Source organism: Balaenoptera ricei, chromosome 7, assembly GCF_028023285.1.
Source record: "Balaenoptera ricei isolate mBalRic1 chromosome 7, mBalRic1.hap2, whole genome shotgun sequence".
NCBI classification, from domain to species: domain Eukaryota; kingdom Metazoa; phylum Chordata; class Mammalia; order Artiodactyla; family Balaenopteridae; genus Balaenoptera; species Balaenoptera ricei.
In genome coordinates this window covers 95,137,023-95,160,140 of record NC_082645.1, presented here as the reverse complement: position 1 = coordinate 95,160,140, position 23,118 = coordinate 95,137,023, and the positions used below count along the sequence as shown (strand labels likewise).

General features: G+C 35.1%; 1 protein-coding gene and 1 non-coding gene across 2 annotated transcripts in view; one reads left to right on the top strand and one right to left on the bottom strand.

Moving 5' to 3' along the window:
- ACADL (acyl-CoA dehydrogenase long chain) overlaps nt 1-22,654 on the top strand; it is a 39,089-nt gene extending 16,435 nt beyond the window's left edge. Inside the window, exons 5-11 of the mRNA XM_059928616.1 lie at nt 579-645; nt 4,870-5,034; nt 5,691-5,792; nt 6,772-6,885; nt 14,189-14,316; nt 16,382-16,468; nt 21,354-22,654. Coding sequence (XP_059784599.1) covers nt 579-645; nt 4,870-5,034; nt 5,691-5,792; nt 6,772-6,885; nt 14,189-14,316; nt 16,382-16,468; nt 21,354-21,447 — 757 coding nt within the window. The 3' untranslated portion in view covers nt 21,448-22,654. The remainder of the gene's footprint in view (nt 1-578; nt 646-4,869; nt 5,035-5,690; nt 5,793-6,771; nt 6,886-14,188; nt 14,317-16,381; nt 16,469-21,353) is intronic.
- TRNAR-UCG (transfer RNA arginine (anticodon UCG)) lies at nt 89-161 on the bottom strand. The gene has a single exon. It is a non-coding gene; the product is annotated as a tRNA-Arg (tRNA).
- Nucleotides 22,655-23,118: the final 464 nt, after the last annotated feature.

The following is a 23,118-nucleotide window of genomic DNA, read 5'->3' as shown; positions in this document are numbered from 1 at the left end:
AGAGCAGGCTTGTTAGAGGACGTGGCATTTGAGACATAGGCGTTTTTTTTTTTTTTTTGGCCGTGCTGCCTGGCTTGTGGGATCTTAGTTCCCTGACTAGGGATTGAACCTGGGCCCTCAGCAGCGAAAGCATGAAGTCCTAACCACTGGACCACCAGGGAATTTCCGACATAGTCTTTTAAATAGGTAAGCTTTTGGACAGTAGATATAGGGGAAGGAACCAAAGTGAACAGAGGCAGGAAAGGTACATGGGCAAATAATCTGAGGTATATAGTAGGCATTGAAATGTCTTCTGAGTCCAGTTTGAGGGTCTTGGATGCTAGTTGGGCCTTGTTTTCTCTATAAAATCTGGTTAGTCTATGTAATCTCAATCAAATATTCATTTGTATAAATAGTTTAGCATATATCAGACATGACTTTTCAGTGCATTTGTGTGAACATTCCTAATATTAGTTAAATGTCAATTTTTATATTTGTGTAACCAGTTTGAATTATCACAATAGATACATACTTACATAACAACATTTGCACAGTTCATTTATTACCAATTAATGAATTTTTTATCCTTTGAATTATAGTGATTTGCAAGGAGTGAGAACAAATGCCAAAAAGGATGGAAGTGACTGGATTCTCAATGGAAGCAAGGTGTGTAAAGATGGGCTTCCATAGCCCTCCTCCCCAGAGTCATGCTGTGGGTAACAAAGCCTCAAAGACTACTCATCATTGAGTCTCTCAGATCTAGGGACTCACACAGTAATGGAGTTTACTTGAGTTGGCACAGGAATTGAACTGCTTTGTTTTGGAGACAGTAAGAATTGTACAACATTTATATTACGTGAAATCTATTCCTCTTCTATGTTCCTTTTGCATGCCCCCTCACTAATATGAAAAACGTTGTTTTGGCTTCCAAACAGCCCTTATCAAACCAGAAAAGGAAAAGGTGAGGTTCACATTGTCCAAATAGGGGACAAACAATAGTTAATAGTTAATGAATTTGATGTTGATAAGAAGTGGAGGAAAAGACTTATAAATAAATATCAAGAAGAGTTTCAAAAGATTTTAGGAGAGAAAGATATTTCTGTTGGAATTTGAGAGCCCTTCAACCTTTCTGAGCCTCACATCAACCCACTGATAAGATTGGAGAGCGCCTCTGATTAAGGTTACAGACAGGCTCAGAAGTAAATATAACCTTCAGAATCTAATATCACTGATGGCAGAGGTTTTTGTTTACCTAAAACTGTGTCTAGTATACACTCAGTAACTATTTGTTGTTGACTGAATATTAAGTGAAGAAAAGATATTCATTGTCTACACTAAGGAAATCTTGCTAAAAATGTTTCAAAGCCTGGTGAAAAACTAATTTTTGTTTTTTTTCCTTCAACGTTTAAAAAAAAATTTCTTATTAGTTTTAGACTAATACCTTTGCATTTGCAAAATCACAAGCTTGAATGTTGTGACACTTAAATTGCTATGAAATTTTCTAAACAGTCACTTTCCGTACTTACATTGTTAAGGACTAATAACAGTTTGTGGACTGACAAACTGTTCATCAGTCTGATGAATACGTTTTGAGTAGCCCAGTTCTAAAAACCATTCCATTATCTAGTTTCATAGTTATTATACAGAAAAACAATGTCTGTGGTGTCAAATAAATTTGGAAATCATGCTCTACTTCTCACTTTCTGAGAGGCTGATATGCATCATGAACTTCTAAAAGTTGTATATAGTATGTCTTTTGCCCTAGGAAATTCTCTTTTTATAGACTATCTTGAGTTACTGCTGTTTTTCAAATATACTTTATGAAATATTCATCTACATTATTCATACTAAGGATTATAATAAAGCATTAACTGTAATATATAGTCAATTAACTCTTTGCACACCGAAGGCTTGTTTTGACAGAAGAATAGGGTATTTGGTCAAAAGTGAAATGGGAACCACGCTCTTCTATGACTCCAGCTTTCTAAGCAGGCCCAGTCTGCTCAATTAGACTGTTCTGTGGGAACCACCCAGGAAAGTACCTCTGATTTTCAAAAATTCTATTAGGAAAAACAAAAACTTTAGAGGAAGCAAAAGTAAAAGAATGAGTAAGTAAATATACTACATCAATAAGATGATCTAATATGCACCCACTAAAGCATCAACACAAAATTTTTAGTGGTATAGGAAAATAATTATATTAAGTAAAAAGATTATACTAACATTTAAGTAAAGTATGCATATAAAATGTAAATATAGAATAATTTCAACTATATTAAAAGAAAAAAAGACCAGAAAGGAAGTTCACAATGGTATTTATATGATGGACTCATGGAAGATTTTTTTTTCCCTTTTTCCTTATAACACTTTTTCTTTATGTACTATCTGTACATCTACAAAGAGCGTATGGCATAGGCATTCAATACCAAAATATAAAATAAAAATAAAAAAAATAATGACCTCACTAGGGTTAATCTCAGCCCTATTAAAAGTTTTGACTGTCATAATTAGGAAAGAAATCAAGAAAGCCCTTTCTTACAAAGAGAATTCTCTTATAATTTTATTAGGAAAGAGTATCAGTCATGGTAGAAATACTCACATTAGATATTAGTAACATAAAGGTACTAATTCCTGGGTGCTCTGTGATTAAAAACAAACAAAAAAGCACTATTTCAGCAATTCAACTGTGGCAACTACACAAATGGTCATTATTATCTTAGACAGTTAGGAAATTGGGAGACCTGAATGGTTTTTGAGGAAGGGAGTGGTATAATGGAGAAACACTATAGGAAAAAATATCTTTACCATGATTTTTTTTTTTTTTTTGGCCTGCTGTGTGGCATGCGGGATCTTAGTTCCCTGATCAGGGATCAAACCTGTGCCCCTGAAGTGGAAATGCAGAGTCCTAACCACTGGACTGCCAGGGAATTCCCTAGAATTATTTTTGAGGAATATATTTTTCTCATTTATTCAACAAACATCCTTGAAGGCCTCCTATATGCCAAATACTATACTAAGCACTGAGGATAGATATATGAATAGGAAATAGTCCCTGCCCTCAAGGAGCTCCTAATACAGAGAGATGTTGAGGGTCTTTTATTATTGCGTCACTTACAACCATACCATCATCACTGCCTTCATTTTCTGTCATGTAGATAACACTAGCATCATTGGGCCACTTCCCATTATTTGTAAGAATCAGTGCTCTGGATTTTAGAGCATAAATCTTACTATAAAGGACATGGATGGTAGGTGATGAGAGTAACCAACACCATTTTATACCTGTGCTATTTCAAAGGGACAGAGACAAAATTAGATCATTTGAATATAGCTTGGAAAATGCTAAGATGATGGTAAATTCAGGGTGCTATGGGAGCACTTAACCCAGCTTGGGGAATTTGGAAAGACTTTTTGTTTTTGTTTTTTTCAGCCACGCTGCGTGGCTTGCAGGATCTTAGTTCCCTGACCAGGGATTAACCTGCGCCCTCGGCAGTGAAAGCGTGGAGTCCTAACCACTGGACCGCCAGGGGATTCCCTGGAAATACTTTTTGGAAGAGGTGATGTCTGAACTTTGTCCAGGATGAATAGGATTCATTGTAGCAGAGTTGGGAAAGAGCCCCCCAAGTAGAGGAAACAAGATTTCCAAAGACCCATAGATGAGGAAGACCTTAGAATATGGGGGACAGCAAGTAATGCAGTAGAGCTAACCTACAGAAAAGAAGTGAGGGGAAAATTGGATAAGAGATAAGGCAGGAGTGTAAGCTAGTGCCAATTTGTGATGAGTTTTATATGCCCTGCTAAGATTTAGAATTTATCCTGAAGCTATGAGGAGGTATTCAGAAATTTTCAGATGTGAAAGTGGTATGATTAGATTGCATTTTTGAAAGATCCCTCTGACATCTTGATGGATAATAGAGTTGCAGAGAGATCAGTTGTAGGAACTTAACCAGGAAATGATGAGGCCCAAAATAAGGTAATGGCAATAGAAGTGAAAGGAAGTGAATGGATTTAAAAAGTGTTGAAATAGGTTAGAGAGAACTAGATGTCAAATTGAATATGAAGCAGGATAATAATGTGATTTACTGACGCAGGGAAAATAGATTGATACTCAACATTAAATAGGAGTTAGGGGTGAGAAGGTATATATTCCTTGAGTCATCAGGTGGAACTATCCAGAAGCAGGTGTGTATACAGGTCTGGAACCTAGCAAGAAATTTGGCTTAGATAAAGATTTGGAGTCATCAGCATATGGATAGCAACTAAAGCCATGGAAAGTGGCTGAGAGGACCCAGGAAAGATACAGAGTGAAAAGATAATTATTCATATTTGCTCTGTGTATATTTGTTTTCTGGATAAATATTTTCTGATAAACTAATATCTCTTTGTTATTTTATCTCTTCTTAATCAGCACCTTCCTTATTTAGGCCATTTGGAAAGAGGTAGGCCATCCATCATGAAATCGAAAATACGCCTTTTCGAAAACTGATAAACCTGAAAATACAAATACTTTAATAGTATCGTGCCATTCAAAGGAGATTCTGTTTTCTCACCTGAAACTTCTTTCTAAAATATGGTTTATCATTTTTATAGACAATTTTGTTTTAATTGGAAAAGAACATAATAATGTTAATTATTATTATTATTTACAATACTAATAGTGGGAAGAAAATGAATAGAGTTCATTCTTTGAAGCATTGGATAATTTCCCCCTACTCTTTAATAACCTCATGTATGAATAATCAACACTGCAGATATTCAGAGAGAGTACAGAGAGAGGTATGAAGCATGTTTTGTCCGGTTTAGTCTTCTTGAGTGTACTTTCCCCTGATCGTGACTTACACATGGACCTGAGTTATTGTGGAGCGTCACAGTATACTTGGGGTTTTTCAGGTATTCATCACTAATGGGTGGCTAAGTGACGTTGTGATCGTAGTGGCAGTCACAAATCGTGACGCTCGCTCTCCTGCCCACGGCATTAGCCTTTTTCTGGTGGAAAATGGAATGAAAGGATTTGTCAAGGGACGAAAGCTACATAAAATGGGACTAAAAGCCCAGGTAAGTCATAATGTAAATTTGTTTTCATAATATAAATCATTTATAAATGTAATTCATATTTATTATTTATAAATAATTGAGTTTACTCAATTATGCTTTATATATAGAACTACATATAGCACAAGCATACCTTCCTTCCTATGCTGGATTCTTAAAATATGCTTTTCAGAAATGATTATGGAAATTTATTCCACTGATTATGCAACTGTGGTCAGCAATGGAAGTGAATCAGGGTATTTTGAAAATCTGCTTTAGAAAATTAACTGCATGATAATACCCTCTATTTTTGAAATTGAAGAAAATTATGAAATAAGAACAGAAAATATTTTTTCTACTATTTGGTAATTTTTCATTACCAAAAAGAAAAACATGTTTTACTTGATATGCATTAGAAATCCTTAGTCCTCAATACCTGCAGAACTGGACAGTATTAGAGCTAGAATGACAGTGTATCGCAGTGGGAAAGCCGCTTTTGGAATCAGGTAGACCTGGGTTTGAATCCCTGGTTTACCACTTACCAGTGTGATCATTAACCACTCCAACTTGGCTTCCAGCTTGTTTTGTTTTTGTTTTTTCAATGGAAATAATAATCACCTCATCAGGTTACTGGGGGATTTCAGTGAGATAATTCTGTACTCAATTGTATGATCTCTTAGGATACTGCAGAATTATTCTTTGAAGATGTACGTTTGCCAGCAAGTGCCCTACTTGGAGAAGAGAATAAAGGCTTCTATTACCTCATGCAAGAGCTTCCACAGGTCAGAAGTATTAAAGAGTCCGTCTTTTGATTAGATAATGGACTGGAATTGAATAATATAGAACTATATAAATCCATGCCTACAAAACTTGTGATATAACCAGTCATTTGAGTATAACTTGAAGTTGTAAAAAAATATATATGACTTTTGTAAGCTGGACATGTGAATAACTCAACTCAGGGATATCTAATCAAAGCTTATAAGTGAGTCAGGAAAATAAGATTTTCAGTTCTATGATTCCTTCTTGGAATGATTTTAGTGTCTTAACTACAAATCAAGAATTTTTAGCCCTTTGTAATGAAATATCAGCCAAAATATTTTCCAGGTTTTTGTTTTTTTTTTTTTAATAATACCTGGGAATCAAAGAAAGCTGTTAAGTTCAGACTAAAAAGTTTTAGCCACATAGTGTCAGCCCTCACTTCTGTGTTTTTTGGACTGTGGTTGCTGAGTGATTATCGAGCCTCACATGTCAGCATAAGAGGATGCATCTGTCTGGTGACAGCCACAGCATGCACGAAACATGACATGGGACAAGGACGAGGAACACTGGCACAGAACAGAATACGAAAATCACCAACAAGATGGAATTAAACTGACTATGGATACTTTGCACTAATTCAACCTATGCCCTTTACAATGTTGATTTCCTCAGGTATATTAGATGTGTGGTATGCAGAGATCAATAAATAAAAATCGACGACTTTGGAATTTCTTTTCCCATAGATGAGTAAAGAGAAGAGGAAAATAAATTACTTATATACCTATATAAAGACAGTCATTCATAAAAATAAAAGATTTTTTTTAGAGACTTATGTGTCAAAATAGTCTTAGAAAGCTCAGTGTGAGTCTTTTCTTATAAAGAGTTAAGAAATAATCTTTAGGAGTTTTATAAAGATTATGCAATTTATTTTCATTGCAATCATGTGAAAATCACTTGTGTAATTAGAATAATGTTCAAGACCTAATTTTGGGGTTATAGGAAAGGCTACTGATTGCTGAGTTGGCAGTTTCAGCCAGTGAATTCATGTTTGAAGAAACCAGGAACTACGTTAAACAAAGAAAAGCTTTTGGGAAAACAGTTGCACACATACAGGTAAGCTTGTCATTAGTATTAGATAGTATCAATTTACTCATCTGAAATGGGTCTAGGCTAAACATGAATATGGAGTGATTTTCATACAGGTGGTATCGACTGAAAAAATATGCACAACTTAAAAGCTGAGAATTATGTTTTATTTGGTGCACAAAACTAAGCATGTAAGCACGAAATACAGCCTCTCGGGTAGCTCTGAGGGACTGCTCCAAAGAGGTGAGGGAGGAGCCAGGGTATATAGGAGTCTTGCAACAGAAACCAGGTGGTTGGAACAGCAAAAGATCACTGTTAATTAAAGAAAACCAGGCTTCTCAAAGTAATGAATTTATCGCTTTTCTATGTATGGGAAGATCCAAGAGTCTGGGCTCATTGAAATTACTCCTCTGATATGCACCTTAACTATCTAGGGACAGTATCCTGCTTTCCTCCATCCTGACTCCCCTCAGGGTGCACATTTGGGGGCCGCTGCAGTGGCTGCTGGCTTGATGGCTGCAACATCCATTGTTTATCTATGTGGCAGGCAACATTTTTCATCCACGGTGACATTAGGATCCATGGAAGTGGATGAGATCACTTAGGGAGAGAGTAGAGATTAAGACAAAAGAGATCCTAGGACAGAGTCCTGAGAAAAAAATTACAAGATTTAAAGGTAGAATAGGAAACTAAGAGCCTACAAAGAAAACTGAGAGTAGACAGCTAGAAAGGAGAAAGCAAATCAGGCAAGTATTATTGTAGAAGCCAAGACAAAAGAGGATTTCAAGTGGATGGAAGCTACTTAGAGGGAAAATGAGATGAAGGTCAAAGAGTGCCCATTGGACATAGTGATATGGAGGTTATTTCATAAGAGCCATTAAGGGACTGGTGTGGTGCCAGACCCCAGTGAGTAGAGCAGTGAATGGCAATGAGGAAGTAAAGATACTGATGACTGGCAACTCTTTCCTGAGTTTGGCTGTGAAGTAGCTGAGAGAAAGGATGGTAACTAGAAGGCAAGAAGAGGAGGGTGGGGAGGGAGTGAGGGAAATATCTGGAGATCAAGTGAAATATTTGGCGATTATTAATTTTTGTTATTATTATTAGGATGAGAATGCTAGAGCATATTTTAATACCTAGACAAAGGATTTAGTAAAGAGGGAAAGATTGTAGGTATGGAGAGCATAATTAACTGCATATGATCTTTGAGACAGTGTGAAGGTGTGGATGCCAAAGTTTCAATACATGGAAAGATAGGCCTTCCCATCCTGACAGGAGAAGAGTTTCCTCCACTGAAACAGGAAGGAAAGAGGAAAGGATGAGCAAGGGTTCAGCTCTGTTGGTAGAAAATCGCAAAAGCTCTCTTCCAGAGACTTCCGTATCTTTCCTTATCAATAGGGAAGAAAGAGATGTGAGTGAATGGGGCATGGAGATAAGGAAGGTTTGAAATACCTTCTTCAGAGTGAGAGGCTGAACTAAGAGACACTTACAGTAAGCTTCCTGGCAGAATTGAGGACCCAAATCAGGTTAGTGATCATGCACTTATAGCAGAACCTTCTGCTTTTTTGTGTATTAGCTTTACTAAAAGGGTTTTGCTCCCCAGGTTCAAGCACAGAGAAGGTGGATGATTGTGTTTAAACTTCCTGGGTTTTGCCAAGAAGTTTAAGTTACTTGCAAAAGAACTCAGTATATGGTAGCCGTAATCACTAAAATATCAATCAAATTTTAGACCCTCTAGTCTCTCCTTAAAATGAAGGAACAGCTTTTAAGTAATGCAGTCATCAAAAAAACTGGAGTTGGAAGTCTAATTGAAAATTTCTAAGTGGAATGTCTCGGCTGAAAGGTGTTGTGAAGGGAAAGGGAAAGATGAAATACTTTGGTAACTTTTTAGGACAGCATTATAGAAGTTAAGTTCAGGTGTGGTTTAAATCCTAGTACAGCTACTTAAGTCTCTGTGGTCTATGCAAGTTGTATTATCTGTCTCAGAAGTACTTTCTTATTGTTAAGATGTAATATGAGTAGCTACCTCATAGAGTTGTTATGAAGATTAGGTGAGATAATACACTTCTAATATTCTAATAGAATATTGCCTGGCAAAACGAGCTTTCATTAAAGTTAGCTATTACAGTTGACCCTTAAACAACACAGGTTTGAACTGCACAGGTCCATTTACATGTGGATTTTTTTCAATAAATACATTGGAAAAACTTTTGGAGATTTGTGGCAACTTAAAATGTGCAGACAAACTGTATAGCCTAGAAATATCGAAAAAATTAAGAATAAAGGTATGTCACAAATGCATAAAATATGTGTAGATACTAGTCAATTTTATCATTTACTACCATAAAATATACAGAAATTTATTGTGAAAAGTTAAATTTATCAAAGCTTATGCACACAAACACTTATAAATCATACACAGTACCACTGATTACACTAGGCTACCATAAAGCAATCATATTGCTGTTTCTTTGTTATCAATGCATGAATCTTTTTACCGATAAATAAATTACATTTCTTTTTCATGTAATCTTTTCATTTTGAGAAATGTTGATATACATGATTTGTTTCACTGAGCAAGTATGTATTGATTGCCTTCTGAAGGTTGTGTGTTCAAATGTAATTTGATAGGCATGACTCTGGAAATACATGTTATAACCTCCTAGCAACACAAAGAGAGTGATACTACTCAGTATCACTCTGACTTTGCCAACTGCATCCGAAGTGGAATTAATGTCCTTTGCTTCTCAAAATGTTTATTAAAATACTCATGCCTTCAGCCCTATTCTGGATACTATAAAAAGTGAATCAAACAGACATATTTTTCCATCCCCTTGGTAATCTACACTTCCTGCGTTTATGAACTTAATATAAAATTACAACAAAAATGACTATAATATTACCGACATTACCTGTATAGTTCAGAACATTAAATGTTATTTGACATTTAACCATGAAAAAAATAGAAAATCGGTATAATATTTTCCCATAGGAGAAAAAGTTTCTTCCAAAATATTTATTTATTTAATAATATATATGTGTATATATGTAGATGTGTATATATGTATTTTGATAGCAAAAAGAAAAGAAATATTCTTAATCCTTTTCAAAGCAAGTGCCATTTTATTGCTGCCTTCTTTCAAAGGTAGTTTACTAAAATTTCACTAGGTGGCAGTAGCATTCTGCTTCCACACGTATCTATATCATTGGTGGGAGCCGTATTGTTTTCCAAGTAAATATGTGGTTCTGAGATTTCTGAGATATTTCTTCTAATCTTCTTGTTTATATAAATAAGTATCTTTGAATAATATTTTCATATTCAATCTAGATATGTATTCAGAGAAGATGAATAACCAATAAGTGCTTATACCTCCTGTTACAGAGCTGGATATACAATGGTTCCAGTATTAAATTGAAATAGGAGACCTTTAAATGTTATATTATATTTGGCCAAATCTCATTTTTATGACCCTGTAACGATTCAGTTTCCTTTCTCTTTGATATTCTTGAATTTTGAGCCTTTCTGACCACTTGGATGCGTTTCACAAAATTTATTTTCTTTTTTTAAAATTTTTTTTTAGTAGATCTTGAGTTTTTAACTTAATTGTGATGCTATTTATTTATTTATTTATTTGTGGCTGCATTGGGTCTTCATTGCTGTGCGTGGGCGTTCTCTAGTTGTAGCGAGCGGGGGCTACTCTTTGTTGCGGTGCGGGGGCTTCTGATTGTTGGTGGCTTCTCTTATTGCGGAGCACGGACTCTAGGCACGCGGGCTTCAGTAGTTTTGGCACACGGGCTCCAGTAGTTGTGGCTAGTGGGCTCTAGAGTGCAAGCTCAGTAGTTGTGGTGCGTGGGCTCTAGAGCGCAGGCTCAGTAATTGTGGCCCATGGGCTTAGTTGCTCCGTGGCATGTGGGGTCTTCCCGGACTGGGGATCAAACCTGTGTCCCTTGTATTGGGAGGCAGATTCTTAACCACTGCGCCACCAGGGAAGTCCCTAAAATTTACTTTCTTTTTAGAATGGAGACCTACCATACTTAAGTTGCAATAGTTACAGGATTTTCATTTTGTCTCATCCATACTCTCCATAGCTGCTGTCAAGTCTCATGATTTTCTATGGAATGGACAATACAATAGTAAAATTCAGATATTAAATAATGATAATGTCTGTCATTGATTGATGTTCCCTATATGCCAGGCACTGTGCCAAATGGATTGTCTTTTTCTTCTTCACAACTCCATATAATAAATATTATATTTATCCTTATTTTACAGATAAGGATATTGAGGCATGAAGAGGTTAAATAACATGCCCAAGATTAAAAAAGTACTTGAACTCTGGAACCTACACTCTTAACCCATTCACTAGTTTTACTACCCAGAAATCTAAGGTAGATAGACTTTTTCTTTTCTCACCTCTTTCACCCATGGACAATGAAGTGAAAATTCAGTGTTCTTTTCTAACACAAGCTTTAGTTATTTCTTGTGTGGTATGTGCTCTTGATTCTAAGGGGACAAAGTATTAGGAAAAAAATAGGAGAGGTAACAAATAACACTTCTTCTTTACATTTCTCCAAAAAGGGAATATTTAGTTCTTAGACCTTGAGTGTGGGGTTAATTAACTATAAAATCAGGTAGCAAACCTAAGTTGTTGTAGTTTATACTTGAGTCGTAATATATTAGAGTACATCTAATGGTGATGTTTAAATGGAATACTGGGCTCAATAACTTCTCCAAGGGGTCTTCCAATTCCATAATTCTATGATTCTAAGAACTGTGTTATTCAGAACTCTGAAAGAGATGCCATCTGATCCACTTTGCAACTTTAGGGAATTTTTTTTTAATAAAATGCTAGCTGCAGTATTATCTATGAGTGACTATTAATGAATGTTAAAAAATATTGCTGTGAGCATGCTGATAATTCACCACAAGCACCTGCTAATAATGTGTGGTACAATTATTACCTACCATTCATTAGAGAACAATTTCTGAAAGCATGATGCAGTGTTTGCAATGAAGAGCAAAGACTAAATCTGTTTGGCTAACACCCAACTCAATGCCAAGAGTATGTAAATATTTAATCTCTTATCCCCCCAAGAGTAACTTATGCACTCTTGGTGGCATTAATTCTGTCAAACCTGTGGACCTGAATGCACTGAAGCAAGAATTTTCTAAATGAGCCCATTCTGGTCTGAAATTTAACTTCAGCTTCTAGAAGCTCCTAGCATTTCCATAGAAACAGCTCTCTTATGAGATAATTGGGCTTAGAGATCTTGATTCTCTCATATTGTAAATAGTGAGTAAGTTCTCAAATGTCATCGCAGGGTGGGGAGGCGGTGTGCAATAGTATCTTGAGACTTTGTCAGATTCCCCCTTACGTTCCAAATGAAGTGTCATGGGTAGTGTCATTGACCTACACCAAGAGTAAGCTAAGAGATCAGTTTCAGGGATTTTCATGGAATATATAGTCATCTGTGTTCAATATATAGAAGGGTATTCCCCCGCTTTTTCATTTCCTGTTGCATCTTTAGATTCTTCTGTGAGTACACTTGGATGTGTGGGGTGGGAGTGGGAAACTTTGTGCTGATTAAAGGTTAGAGATTTGGCCTCATTAAATAGAAATGGATAGAAAGGGAGGTAGAAAAAGTAAGAGAAAGTATGAGAGAGGAAGAAAGTTTTGGTAAACCTGGCATGTTCTAAATTAGAGGCCAGGATACAAGAAGTGGAAAAGTGTGGTGCCAGCCTCCCCACTGCTTGGCTTTAGAATCATTAGATGCCAGTCACATTGTCTATTTCTAGAACAGGATGGAGTAAGCCCAAGGGAAAGGCAGTCAGTTTGGGTTTTCCATCAGCATAATAGTTATGTTGATACACATATAAGGAATCTGTCCCTCAGAGCTCCTTCTCCAGCTGACAACACCCTGGTCTTGCCTGGTCCTGGATCTTATTATACTCCTTTTCTACTCTTTACCAGAAATGGTAAGTACCCAAACTGTCTCCACTACAATGATGCTTTTAAGGGTTTGGTTTTGTGGTTTGAGATTGCTGTAACAAGTAGCAAAGGCAGGTCAACATCCTCTGAATATCTGGTCCAGGAAGCCTTCTTTTGAGAATGCAATCATGACTTTGGACTTGCCATTGCGTACGTTGGGTGCATTCATAATTTCTAGTTTGAGTTTCACTGTGCCACCAAGTTAGTGCCATTGTCACTAACTTCCATGCCTTTTATTAGCCACAGTGAAGGTCTCACTCATAAATTCCAAGCAGAATGTTCAAAACTCTGTTTGTATCTGAATTTCCACAAGGAAGATAGAGGCAGCTGACCATAGCTGAGCCTTGAACTTGAGATCAGCTAGAACGGGGTGTATTTTTGGAGGTTACCCAAAGTGGAAAGCCAGTAGTATTTCAAATCCAAGTCAGTTTCCTGAAGGTGGTTCAAGAGTTGGTGCCAAAGAGACCAGATGTAAACTCAGAGTTCAAGGTGTGAGAGCCAAGAGTCAGGGAATGCAAGAAAATTTGATTGAAGTTAGAGCAATCTAGAACAATTGAGGATGGTCTAGATAGAATGATTTCCAAGAATACTATTGGTTGTCTGTGGCCAGCAGGGGGAGGTATCTATTAGGTATGTTATCGTTGACAATTCCAGACCATTCAGTTCAAGTTAGAGACTGTGCAAGCTATTGAGAGAGATAAGAGGGAGGGTGGGGAAAGGTGGAAGAGGTTGGGGGGTACTGGACTTTGATGTCTTGAGTGTTCTGATTCTGTTATTCTCCCATTGCATTCTACAGCTCTAGATTAAATACTTTGCAATATAAAATAATAATGTCTAATAAATATTTTTGATGTTGTCCCTCCAGCTTGTTACTTTATTACTTTACTCCAAGACAAAAAAGCAGAAAATGTGTATACTTAATTTCATTAATAGAGAAAAATTCTTCATGGATTTAGATTCTGGACAAAAATAAGAGTTTTCAACAGCTGTACCTAAAGGACTGTACCTCAAGATGGTGTTCACCCATTAAAGTCATGCTGTTTTTCGAAAAGTTCCCTAGATGGTCTAAATTTTTTAACCTAAAACATGAAATGTTATTTATCTATTTATCTACTTTTGCATCTTATCTTTTAGTACAAGTTTTCTTAGCAATGAAATATAGTGGGTTTTTAATTTGAGCTGTTTAGTTAACATATGCCTCTTTTTTGGAGAAAAAAGAACAGTAATTCCACTTTTGTTTTGCTCTGAAGATATTTTACTGTATAATTTTTGATATGCTAAGTGACTCAAAATATGCTCTTCTCCTATGCTCATCTTTTCCTTTCATTTCCTTTAAACTCAAGACGGTGCAGCATAAGCTAGCAGAATTAAAAACACACATTTGTGTAACCAGAGCTTTTGTGGACAGCTGTCTCCAGCTGCATGAAACGAAACGTCTGGACTCTGCCACTGCTTCCATGGCGAAATATTGGTATGCATGCTATGGTAATTAAAATGTGGTGTTTGCACAGATTGTTATGGAATTCTTCCAACTTGAAACTCAGCCTTGAGGGTCTTAAAGGAAGAAGGCTAAGTAAATGAACACTAGCAATAAGAACCACCTTTTTAAAAAATGCTGAAGGGCCCCATTAAACATATTTATAATGTGCTAAAACTTACTCAATTTGGTTTTTAACTTTTAGCTTGCCATTGAAAGTAAAATATTAAGAGACTAAAATAAGATGACTGATTAGTTCATTCAAGTAGTAGTTTAATCTCAGATTATCTGAAGAGTGGCAGTATAGTGAGATCACAAAATTACAGAAATACTTAGAGTCCTGAGATAGAGTCCCAATTCTTTCATTAAATAACTGCAATTAAATTAAATTATTTCTGGGCCAACATTTTGATATCTGTGAAATGAGTAGATTGGGCAAGATTTTTCTATTTAAGATGTTCTCCAGATCTAAGAAAAATTTCTGAAGATTTGACTCTCCAATCAAAAGTTGTACATGCTCTATTAAGCAAAAGGAAAAAAAAATGTCCTATAGAATGACTTTCATTTGTGTTAAAGATGATTAGCAATGGTATTAAAGATGTGTTAATGAAAAAAGACCCCTGTAAGGCTTTTGTGTATTTTAAGATTTAAGAACATAGTTTAAATCAAATTCTGGAAGTGGGTTTTGTTTCCTCTTTTAAAAACAAACATTCTCACATCTCATTAGCCCAAAAATAACCTGGAAAAAATTCCTGTCATTATTCATTAACTTGTGTTCAGTTCAGTCAGAAGTAGAATGGGGAAATATGCAGAATAGTGGTTTATGTAATGATTCCAAAATAATAAAGTTGCCAGGTTGAAAAGTCATGTAGAATTACTAGAAACTTGCACTTTTGGGGGAGACGTTTTACATTTACATTTATAGCAAGTTTTTTGACTAGTGGGAAAAAGAGTAAAAATATATTAGATAAGATATTTTTGGAAAAAGATATTTGGATGGCTGTTGGCCTTACTGTTTTTTGAAAACACCAGGTTTATAGACATACTGGTATTTCATATTGGAGGAGAGGGAGCAAGTAGTTTTAACCCAGCAAATATTTTACTAAAATACTCGCCAAATACAAAAATGTATAGAATTCCAAGTATCATTGCCCCCTGAATCTTGTCTGTTAATCATTATATTGTTACTGTATTTCTCAGGAACATCCTGACCTGTCCTATGGCTCGAGTTAAAAATTATTTTTTATAGGAAAATATGTCTATGCTTACCTTTTCTTTATATTTCCCACTGTTGAAAGTAAGTTGAAAAGATTTTGAACTAAGTTGTATTTTATGTTAAGATGAATAAAGTCCCTACCAGTCATCTCATGGATTTTAACAATAGTTAAAATTGTTGTGATAAGATCAGAAAAGGATATTTCTCGAGCACCTTATATTAATATACATATACTTCAGGAATAATAATTCCCAAATGATCGTCAATAAGTTTCCTATGTGATAGTAGGTACTTTAATAGAGGTCTGCCCTCTTAGGTTTCCACTTTTACTTTCAGTTTATTTCTGAAAAAAAGTTTTTTTCAGTTACTAAAATTCAGAATTGCAACCTTTAGGTAGGAAGTGACACATTTGAAGAAAAAAAACACATATTACACAAGGCAAAAGAAAATAGATGACTGTATAATTATTCAGTTAACTTAGATCACATAGAGAATCTGGATAAATTAGACCAAATTCAAGTTTTCACTATATTCTTTTCAGGCTTAAGGTAGCCAACACCTAATAAATAGTCTAAGCTTTCTACATTTTGTTTCTAAACTTAACAAAAACCCAGCCAGAAGTATAATTGATGAAGAAAGCATTTGTTATATGAAAATTCTCTTGAGATTTATTTCACATGGAATTTATATCAATCTTCTCTGGTTGGCTAATATGCCTAATTTTAATTGTTTGATAAATGTAAGCATTTAAACAATCATAAATAATTTGTTTCCTGATTGTAAAGCATCTCATGAAAATTCATTTCAAATGTTCCTTTTCTGCTTTTTATTTTGGTCATCTAGGGCATCTGAGTTACAGAACAGTGTAGCTTATGACTGCGTGCAGCTGCATGGAGGTTGGGGATACATGTGGGAGTACCCAATTGCAAAGTGAGTATGCCTGTTGTGTTACACTCTTCTGGGTGGTGTGAAGAAAAAGGAAAATTTCTTTAACTGTCCTTTGTACGTTGAGTACAAAGGGAAAGGAGGTGCAAAACCTTTGTATTTTTCAACTGACTGTGGAGTGTGTTCAAGTAGATAGAAACAGCTTCATGTTATCAGCTCACCACTAGGATTTTGTCATATTTTTAAAAAGTGAAGATGTACTTCATTATACAATATACTAAATATAAATGTAAATAAATATAAATATATAATATATTAAAGCTTTATTTGAATCATTATACAGAGGGATTAATATCCCTTTTTTATAGTTGAATAATATTTTATTATAATTGATTATGGTTAATTATTCAGGTTTTTTCTAGTTTTTTACTGTGACAATGCCTCAATAAACGCCTTCATACATTTATCTTAGATACATGTGTGTTTGATTACAACAGGACAAAGTCCCAAAAGTAGTACTGCTAGTTCAAAAGTATGCATATTTTAAATTTTAATGCATTTCCAGATCATTTCCTCCAGTCTGAAGCAACTCACACTCAAATGAACAAAGTCTAAGGATGACTTCTCCTCCTAAGCTATGAATGTTATTGTGTTTTAAACTTTAAGTGAATCTAATGGGTAAAAAATAGGTTATTATTCTTCCTTTAATTTGCATTGACTATTAGTTATTTTATTTTGTTTTATTTTATTTTATTTTACTGTAGTAAGAGCACTTAACATGAGATCTACCCTCTTCACAAAATTTTAAGTGTTCCATACAGTATTGTTAACTGTAGGCACAGTGCTGTACAGTAGGTCTCTAGAACTTATTCATCTTGCTTAACTGAAACTTTATGCCCATTGATTAGTAACTCCCCATTTCCCCCTCCCCTTAGCCCCTGGCAGCCACCATTCCTCTTTGAGTCTATGAATTTGACTATTTTAGATACCTAGTATAGGTGGCATCATGTAGTGTTTGTCTTTCTGTGACTGGCTTATTTCACTTAGAAGAATGTCCTCAAGGTTCATCCAGGTGGTGACATATTGCAGAATTTCCTTCTGTTTAAGGTTGAATAGTATTCCATTATATGTTATACTACAGTTTCTTTATCCATTCATCTGTCCATGGACATACAGGTTGTTTCCACATCTCAGCTGTTGTGAGTAATACTGCATTGAACATGTGAGTGCTAACACCACTTGGAGGTCTTGATTTCAATTCTTTCGAATAAATACCTAGAAGTGGGATTTCTGGATCATATGGTAGTTTTATTTAATTTTTTGAGGAATTTCCATACTATTTTTCATAGCAGCTGAGATGCACCACTTTGCATTCCCTCTAACAGTGTGCCAGTATTGCAGTTTCTCCATATCCTCGACAACACTTGTCTTTAGGCTTTTTTGTTAATAGCCATCCTGACAGGTGTGAGATGATATTTCATTGTGTTTTTGATTTGTATTTCCCTGGTGATTAGTGACATTGAGCATTGTTTCATATACCTTTTGGTCGTTTGTATGTCTTCTTTCAAAATATCACTTTTTTAAAACTAAAAAAAAAAAAAAATAGACATTACAGAAAAATTAACCTGCATATAAAAATGATCTAAGTTGTCATGTCTTAAATTTTTTGTTGTCTATTTTTCTCTAAAAATAAATCAAAAGTATTATTTTTTTCTAAGTAGAATTTGTACTTCCTTCAACTTTAAAATAAATTAAATATAGCCTTTTTATTGTATTACATATGAATATTCTTGTTATCATTTCGAAGCAGTACCAGTTTGTCAGTAGGCAGCATCCTCTTCCGTATTTCTTCCTCCATCGCCATAATTTCTTCTTTCCCTCTTCCTATAGTCTTTTGCCTCAGCAATCTCTCCATGGCATTTCTCCTCCTCATAGCAGAAGATATATTTTTCCTCTTATTTGGCAATATTTTCAGTTTATAATATTTTCTCAGGGAAGTTTTTGCTATATAGAGAGAAGTCCAATTTAGTTTTGAATCTGAGAATGAGAATGCTATGAGCTTCCAAAAACTTCTTATAATTTTAATCTAAATACAGAGTATCTAAAAGAGAAAAATTATCAAACTAGTATTCAAATTTACTTTCAAATTTATCATTTTGGCAAACATAGTTGAAAACATTTGATTTGCTTATAGTCCTTAATGAGGAAAATCAACATTTTATTCAAGTTACATTAAAAACAGAAGCTCCAGCATAGAGCTTCTGTTAGGTATAATTTACTAATTTTCTGTAGCCACTGGGCAGCTCAGAAAGCTTTAATCACAGGGTGTATATAATTTATACCTTTTTTATAAAAACTCAGCAACAAGTAGGGTTTTTCCTTCCTTCAGAATGTAGGCATGAAGTAGCTAAATGATTTCCTTTTCTTTATCAATCCTTGGACTTGGATTTTGGTATATCCTTTCAGAACTACTTCAAACAGGCCTTAATCAAAAGCAGATTTATTTTTTTTTATCTTTGTATAGTCATGAAATCAAAGTAAACACTGAATTATGCTAGCACAAATTAAATCATCTCTGGAATTTTTCCTGTGTGTTTTCATGTTTTATTCATAATATTAATCCACCTTATTGACAATATTCAAAATGCTAAGAAAGTAAAATAATAATAGGTGTTTATATTTTTCTACTTAACTGTGCTATTATAACTACTGCAGGGTATGTAGACATGTCATGGCTCAGTGCTTGTCTAGTTTGGTTCGGTTCCTAAGAAAGGCATGTTAGGTGAAGAGGAGTCAACCATCTGCATGGTCCAAGATTAGAGCGTAGCATAAGTCTTGGTCTCTGTTTTCTCAGAGGCAATTCCATCAGGTCAATAGCAAGCAAAAATTGTAACTTGATGGCTTATTTGAAATCCCTAGTTTCAATTTGAGAGACTTACATTTCCTTTCAGGAATAATAATCCCCTTCTTGGCCAGCTTGTTGGTTTGAAGACTATATGAACTTTTAAACTAGGCTGCTCTTTCTCTCCCCAAAGACATAGGGAAGGAACTTTTCATAAGATAACGAGAGAGAGTAGTAGGATAATATCAAAAAAGCTAATTAGATACATTAGGCAGTATGTGGATGAAGTGTACAGACTTTGATGAGATAGAAAAAAAATCATTCTAATTGTGTTTTTATTTCCTAAGATTAAGCTATATTATTTGTGTGTGTGTGTGTGTGTTGCTGAGTCTTGGTTTCACAGGTCAAAGAGGTGCTTTTTGCTTTTTGGTTTTGTTTTATTTGTTTGTTTTCTGTTTGTTTAAAAATAACCAGTCTTAAGCATGTGAGTTTACTTCAGTCTTACTCATTAGGCTTGGGCCTATGACAAGTGAGGCTTAAGTTTTGCCATTTCAAGACCTGTCTGCAGTGCTAGGAAGAGCGGCCTGAGATAGAGAGCTTCATCACTGTGGGGTTAAACATTCCTTCTGCTGCCATTCTCTGTTAATTTTAGTTGATGACTGAATTTAATCAGTAACCTATAAAAGGGCTACTGATCTCTGTCAATTACCTACTCCATTGGAACTTCTTTAATGTGAAAAAAAATATGCCCAACCTGATCCAAAAATGTCTAAAAGCACTGAGATTGCTGAAGTAGGCTGAAATGCCAGGTAAGTCCTCTAAATGAAAGTGCTAGATTTTGTGGGCAACAATGGAATCTGTTCAAAAGAAAAAATATATTTGAAAACACATATGTCTCTAGATTTCAAGTTTCATAAGAAAGTAGCTATTGAGACTCTAAAATTCCTTTGTAATACAGGAAATCAAATCAATAAATATTTACTGAGCGCTCACTGTTTGTAAGGTACCATGGTGAACATGGACAAGGAAAAATTCAGAATTGGTCATGGTCCTAGAGAGCTTGCACATTTAATTTGTCTCAAATTAAATTAAAAAAAAAATTTAATGCTTGAAAAAAATGCCTTTGAATTTGTCTACTAGAAAAGTCCAAAGCTCAATAACTAATCTTACATTTCTGGGCCAATGAAAATGTTGAGATGTAATAAAAAAGATACTTGCCAAAGTGGCAGGATACCTACCTTTTCATTCCAGGCTGCCAATGATCTGTTATGTGACCATTAAATAGCAACCATTAATTAGTATATGTATTAACTTTTCAGCATCTCAGTTCCCTTACCTGCAAGACAATAATAATATTTATCCTCCCTAATTCCAGAGCTGAGAGGATAAAATGAGATGAGAAAAGGTAAAACCGACTGTATAGTGTTATGGTTGCTGTCATCACTACCAAAAGTGAATTCCTTCTTGTTTTTTTATGGCAGTATACTCAGCCACTCAGTATTTCAACCTCATACATTACTGAAGTGACTGTTAATCATTTCCAAAAAATAAGTTACTTGTTAACTTTGTGAAGTAATATTTTCTGAAGCATCAGTTTATACTGCTGATGGCAGCAGTAGTGATGGGAATCTAAAGGATGTTAGAAAATACATACTTTCTTTTCTCTTTTGTTTTTTATAAAGCCAGTAGATTTCAGCTTTTGGGGGGAACATTAAAGGTAACAAGATATTAAGACATTCCATCCATTTCTAAATTTACAGTTGCCCTTTTTGGAATGTTATTATATGTGCTGAATTTTACAAAATTAAATCAAAAGAAACATACTTAGAAATGTTATTTTGAATTTGTAATCTCTTCAAGCAGACTAAAACAAAACTATACAAATGATCAATATCTTAATAGAATTTTATAATTATACCAATCTAGGGTGGATGCCATATGGAAAAAAAAGTAATTTACAAAGAACTTTTATTGTTTGGATTTCATTAAATGAACACTTTAAAGTAATTAATAGTTACCTGGTGAGGCAGAATTTATAATTTCTAATATATTTTGTTTATTCATTCAATCATCTTCTTATTTATCCAGAGCTTATGTGGATGCCCGAGTTCAGCCAATCTATGGTGGTACCAATGAAATAATGAAGGAGCTAATTGCAAGAGAGATCGTCAGTGACAAGTAGACATCTGCCCACATCCTGGAATCCTATTACAACTAATCTGGTTTTAAATCTACTCAAGATAAAATACAACCTGGAAAGGGAGGGAACACTAAACATGTTTTTATATGTTCTCTCTACAGAGAAAGAAATCAAATACAAATACAAGATTAACACAGTGGGAGGAGAAATCTTTGAATCCAAAGATCCTAAAGTTTTCCAATATAAAGTTTGGTAGGATCCTAAACCTTTCCGATTAAAAGGTTTAACTTTTAATTTTTTATATAGCTAAAAGGCAAAGGTTTTCTGATTCTAGAAGCCTTAATGTTTCATTTATCCTTAAAATTCTAAAAGAGCGTAGTCACTTAGATCTTTAAAGTTGAGGCAGAAATAATTTTGTTATTATACTATAAAAATGGGATTAATAATATTTACAGCACATTGACTTTGAAAAGGAAAAATAAATATAATTTACAATGCAAAATACGTTTAGCTATCTCTTATTCCAAATTCCCCTGAACAGTGGTTTCTACCACCCTATCCTAAACCTCTGTTTTTAAGTAATGAAACACTTTCTTCAAGCCAAAGCTTATGCCGAGTCCTTGTGAAACCCTGTTGCGTGAAGAGCTCCTCTGGTTGAAGCAGGAAGCCTTCCTACGTTATGGCCTTAGATTCACTAGGACTCAGCTAAGCAAATCCCCACTAGAGAATGCCACTGGCTGCCTCAACCACTGACCCCTGGGCTCTCAACAGATTTCCATCCCAGTTTAATTTCTAGGAGAACACAGAATAATCCATCATCCTTTAGTTTCAAGATACTGGTGTATTTATAGGTATCAAAACAGTGACTTTTATTTTGGAGCAGTGTAATTTTTTTACTTAGTTTAACAGATTTATACTTTGTGTCATCTATAAGCCAGGCTGTTAAAAATATGATGAGAAATATGATTTAAAAAATTGGCAAGATCCCTGCTAATAAGTGAATAAATAAGTTGTAATAAATAAAGTAAGAAGCAAGTAAATAAACAAAATAATTTCAAATAATGATAAAGGCAGTAAAGGAAATAAAGTAAGCATTTAAAATAGGAAAGTGAGGAAACGACATTCGGTTTGAGACTATTATCAAAAAATAAGCCATTGATTTGTAAACTGCTAGCCTCATTTTAGTACTTGTTTTTCTCTGCATATATTGCTGAGACAGTGAATAAAGTAGTTTTTAAATGGAAATAAATAGATGTATTCTTGTTTAACTTAGAGAACCTAAACATTTTATTTGGTGTTGTGGGTATTAAGCATTTTTTTTTTTTTAATCTTGGGGGGGTTTTTTTGTTTTTTGTTTTTTAAAGTAATAGCTACTCTATTTATTTATTTATTTATTTATTTTTAGCTGTGTTGGGTCTTCGTTTCGTGCGAGGGCTTTCTCTAGTTGCGGCAAGCGGGGGCCACTTTTCATCGTGGTGCGGGGGCCACTCTTCATCGCGGTGTGCGGGCCTCTCACTATCGCGGCCCCTCCTGTTGCGGGGCACAGACTCCAGACGCGCAGGCTCAGCAGTTGTGGCTCACGGGCCCAGTTGCTCCGCGGCATGTGGGATCTTCCCAGACCAGGGCTCGAACCCGTGTCCCCTGCATTAGCAGGCAGATTCTCAACCACTGCGCCACCAGGGAAGCCCTAAGCATTGTTTTTTAATGCAGTCT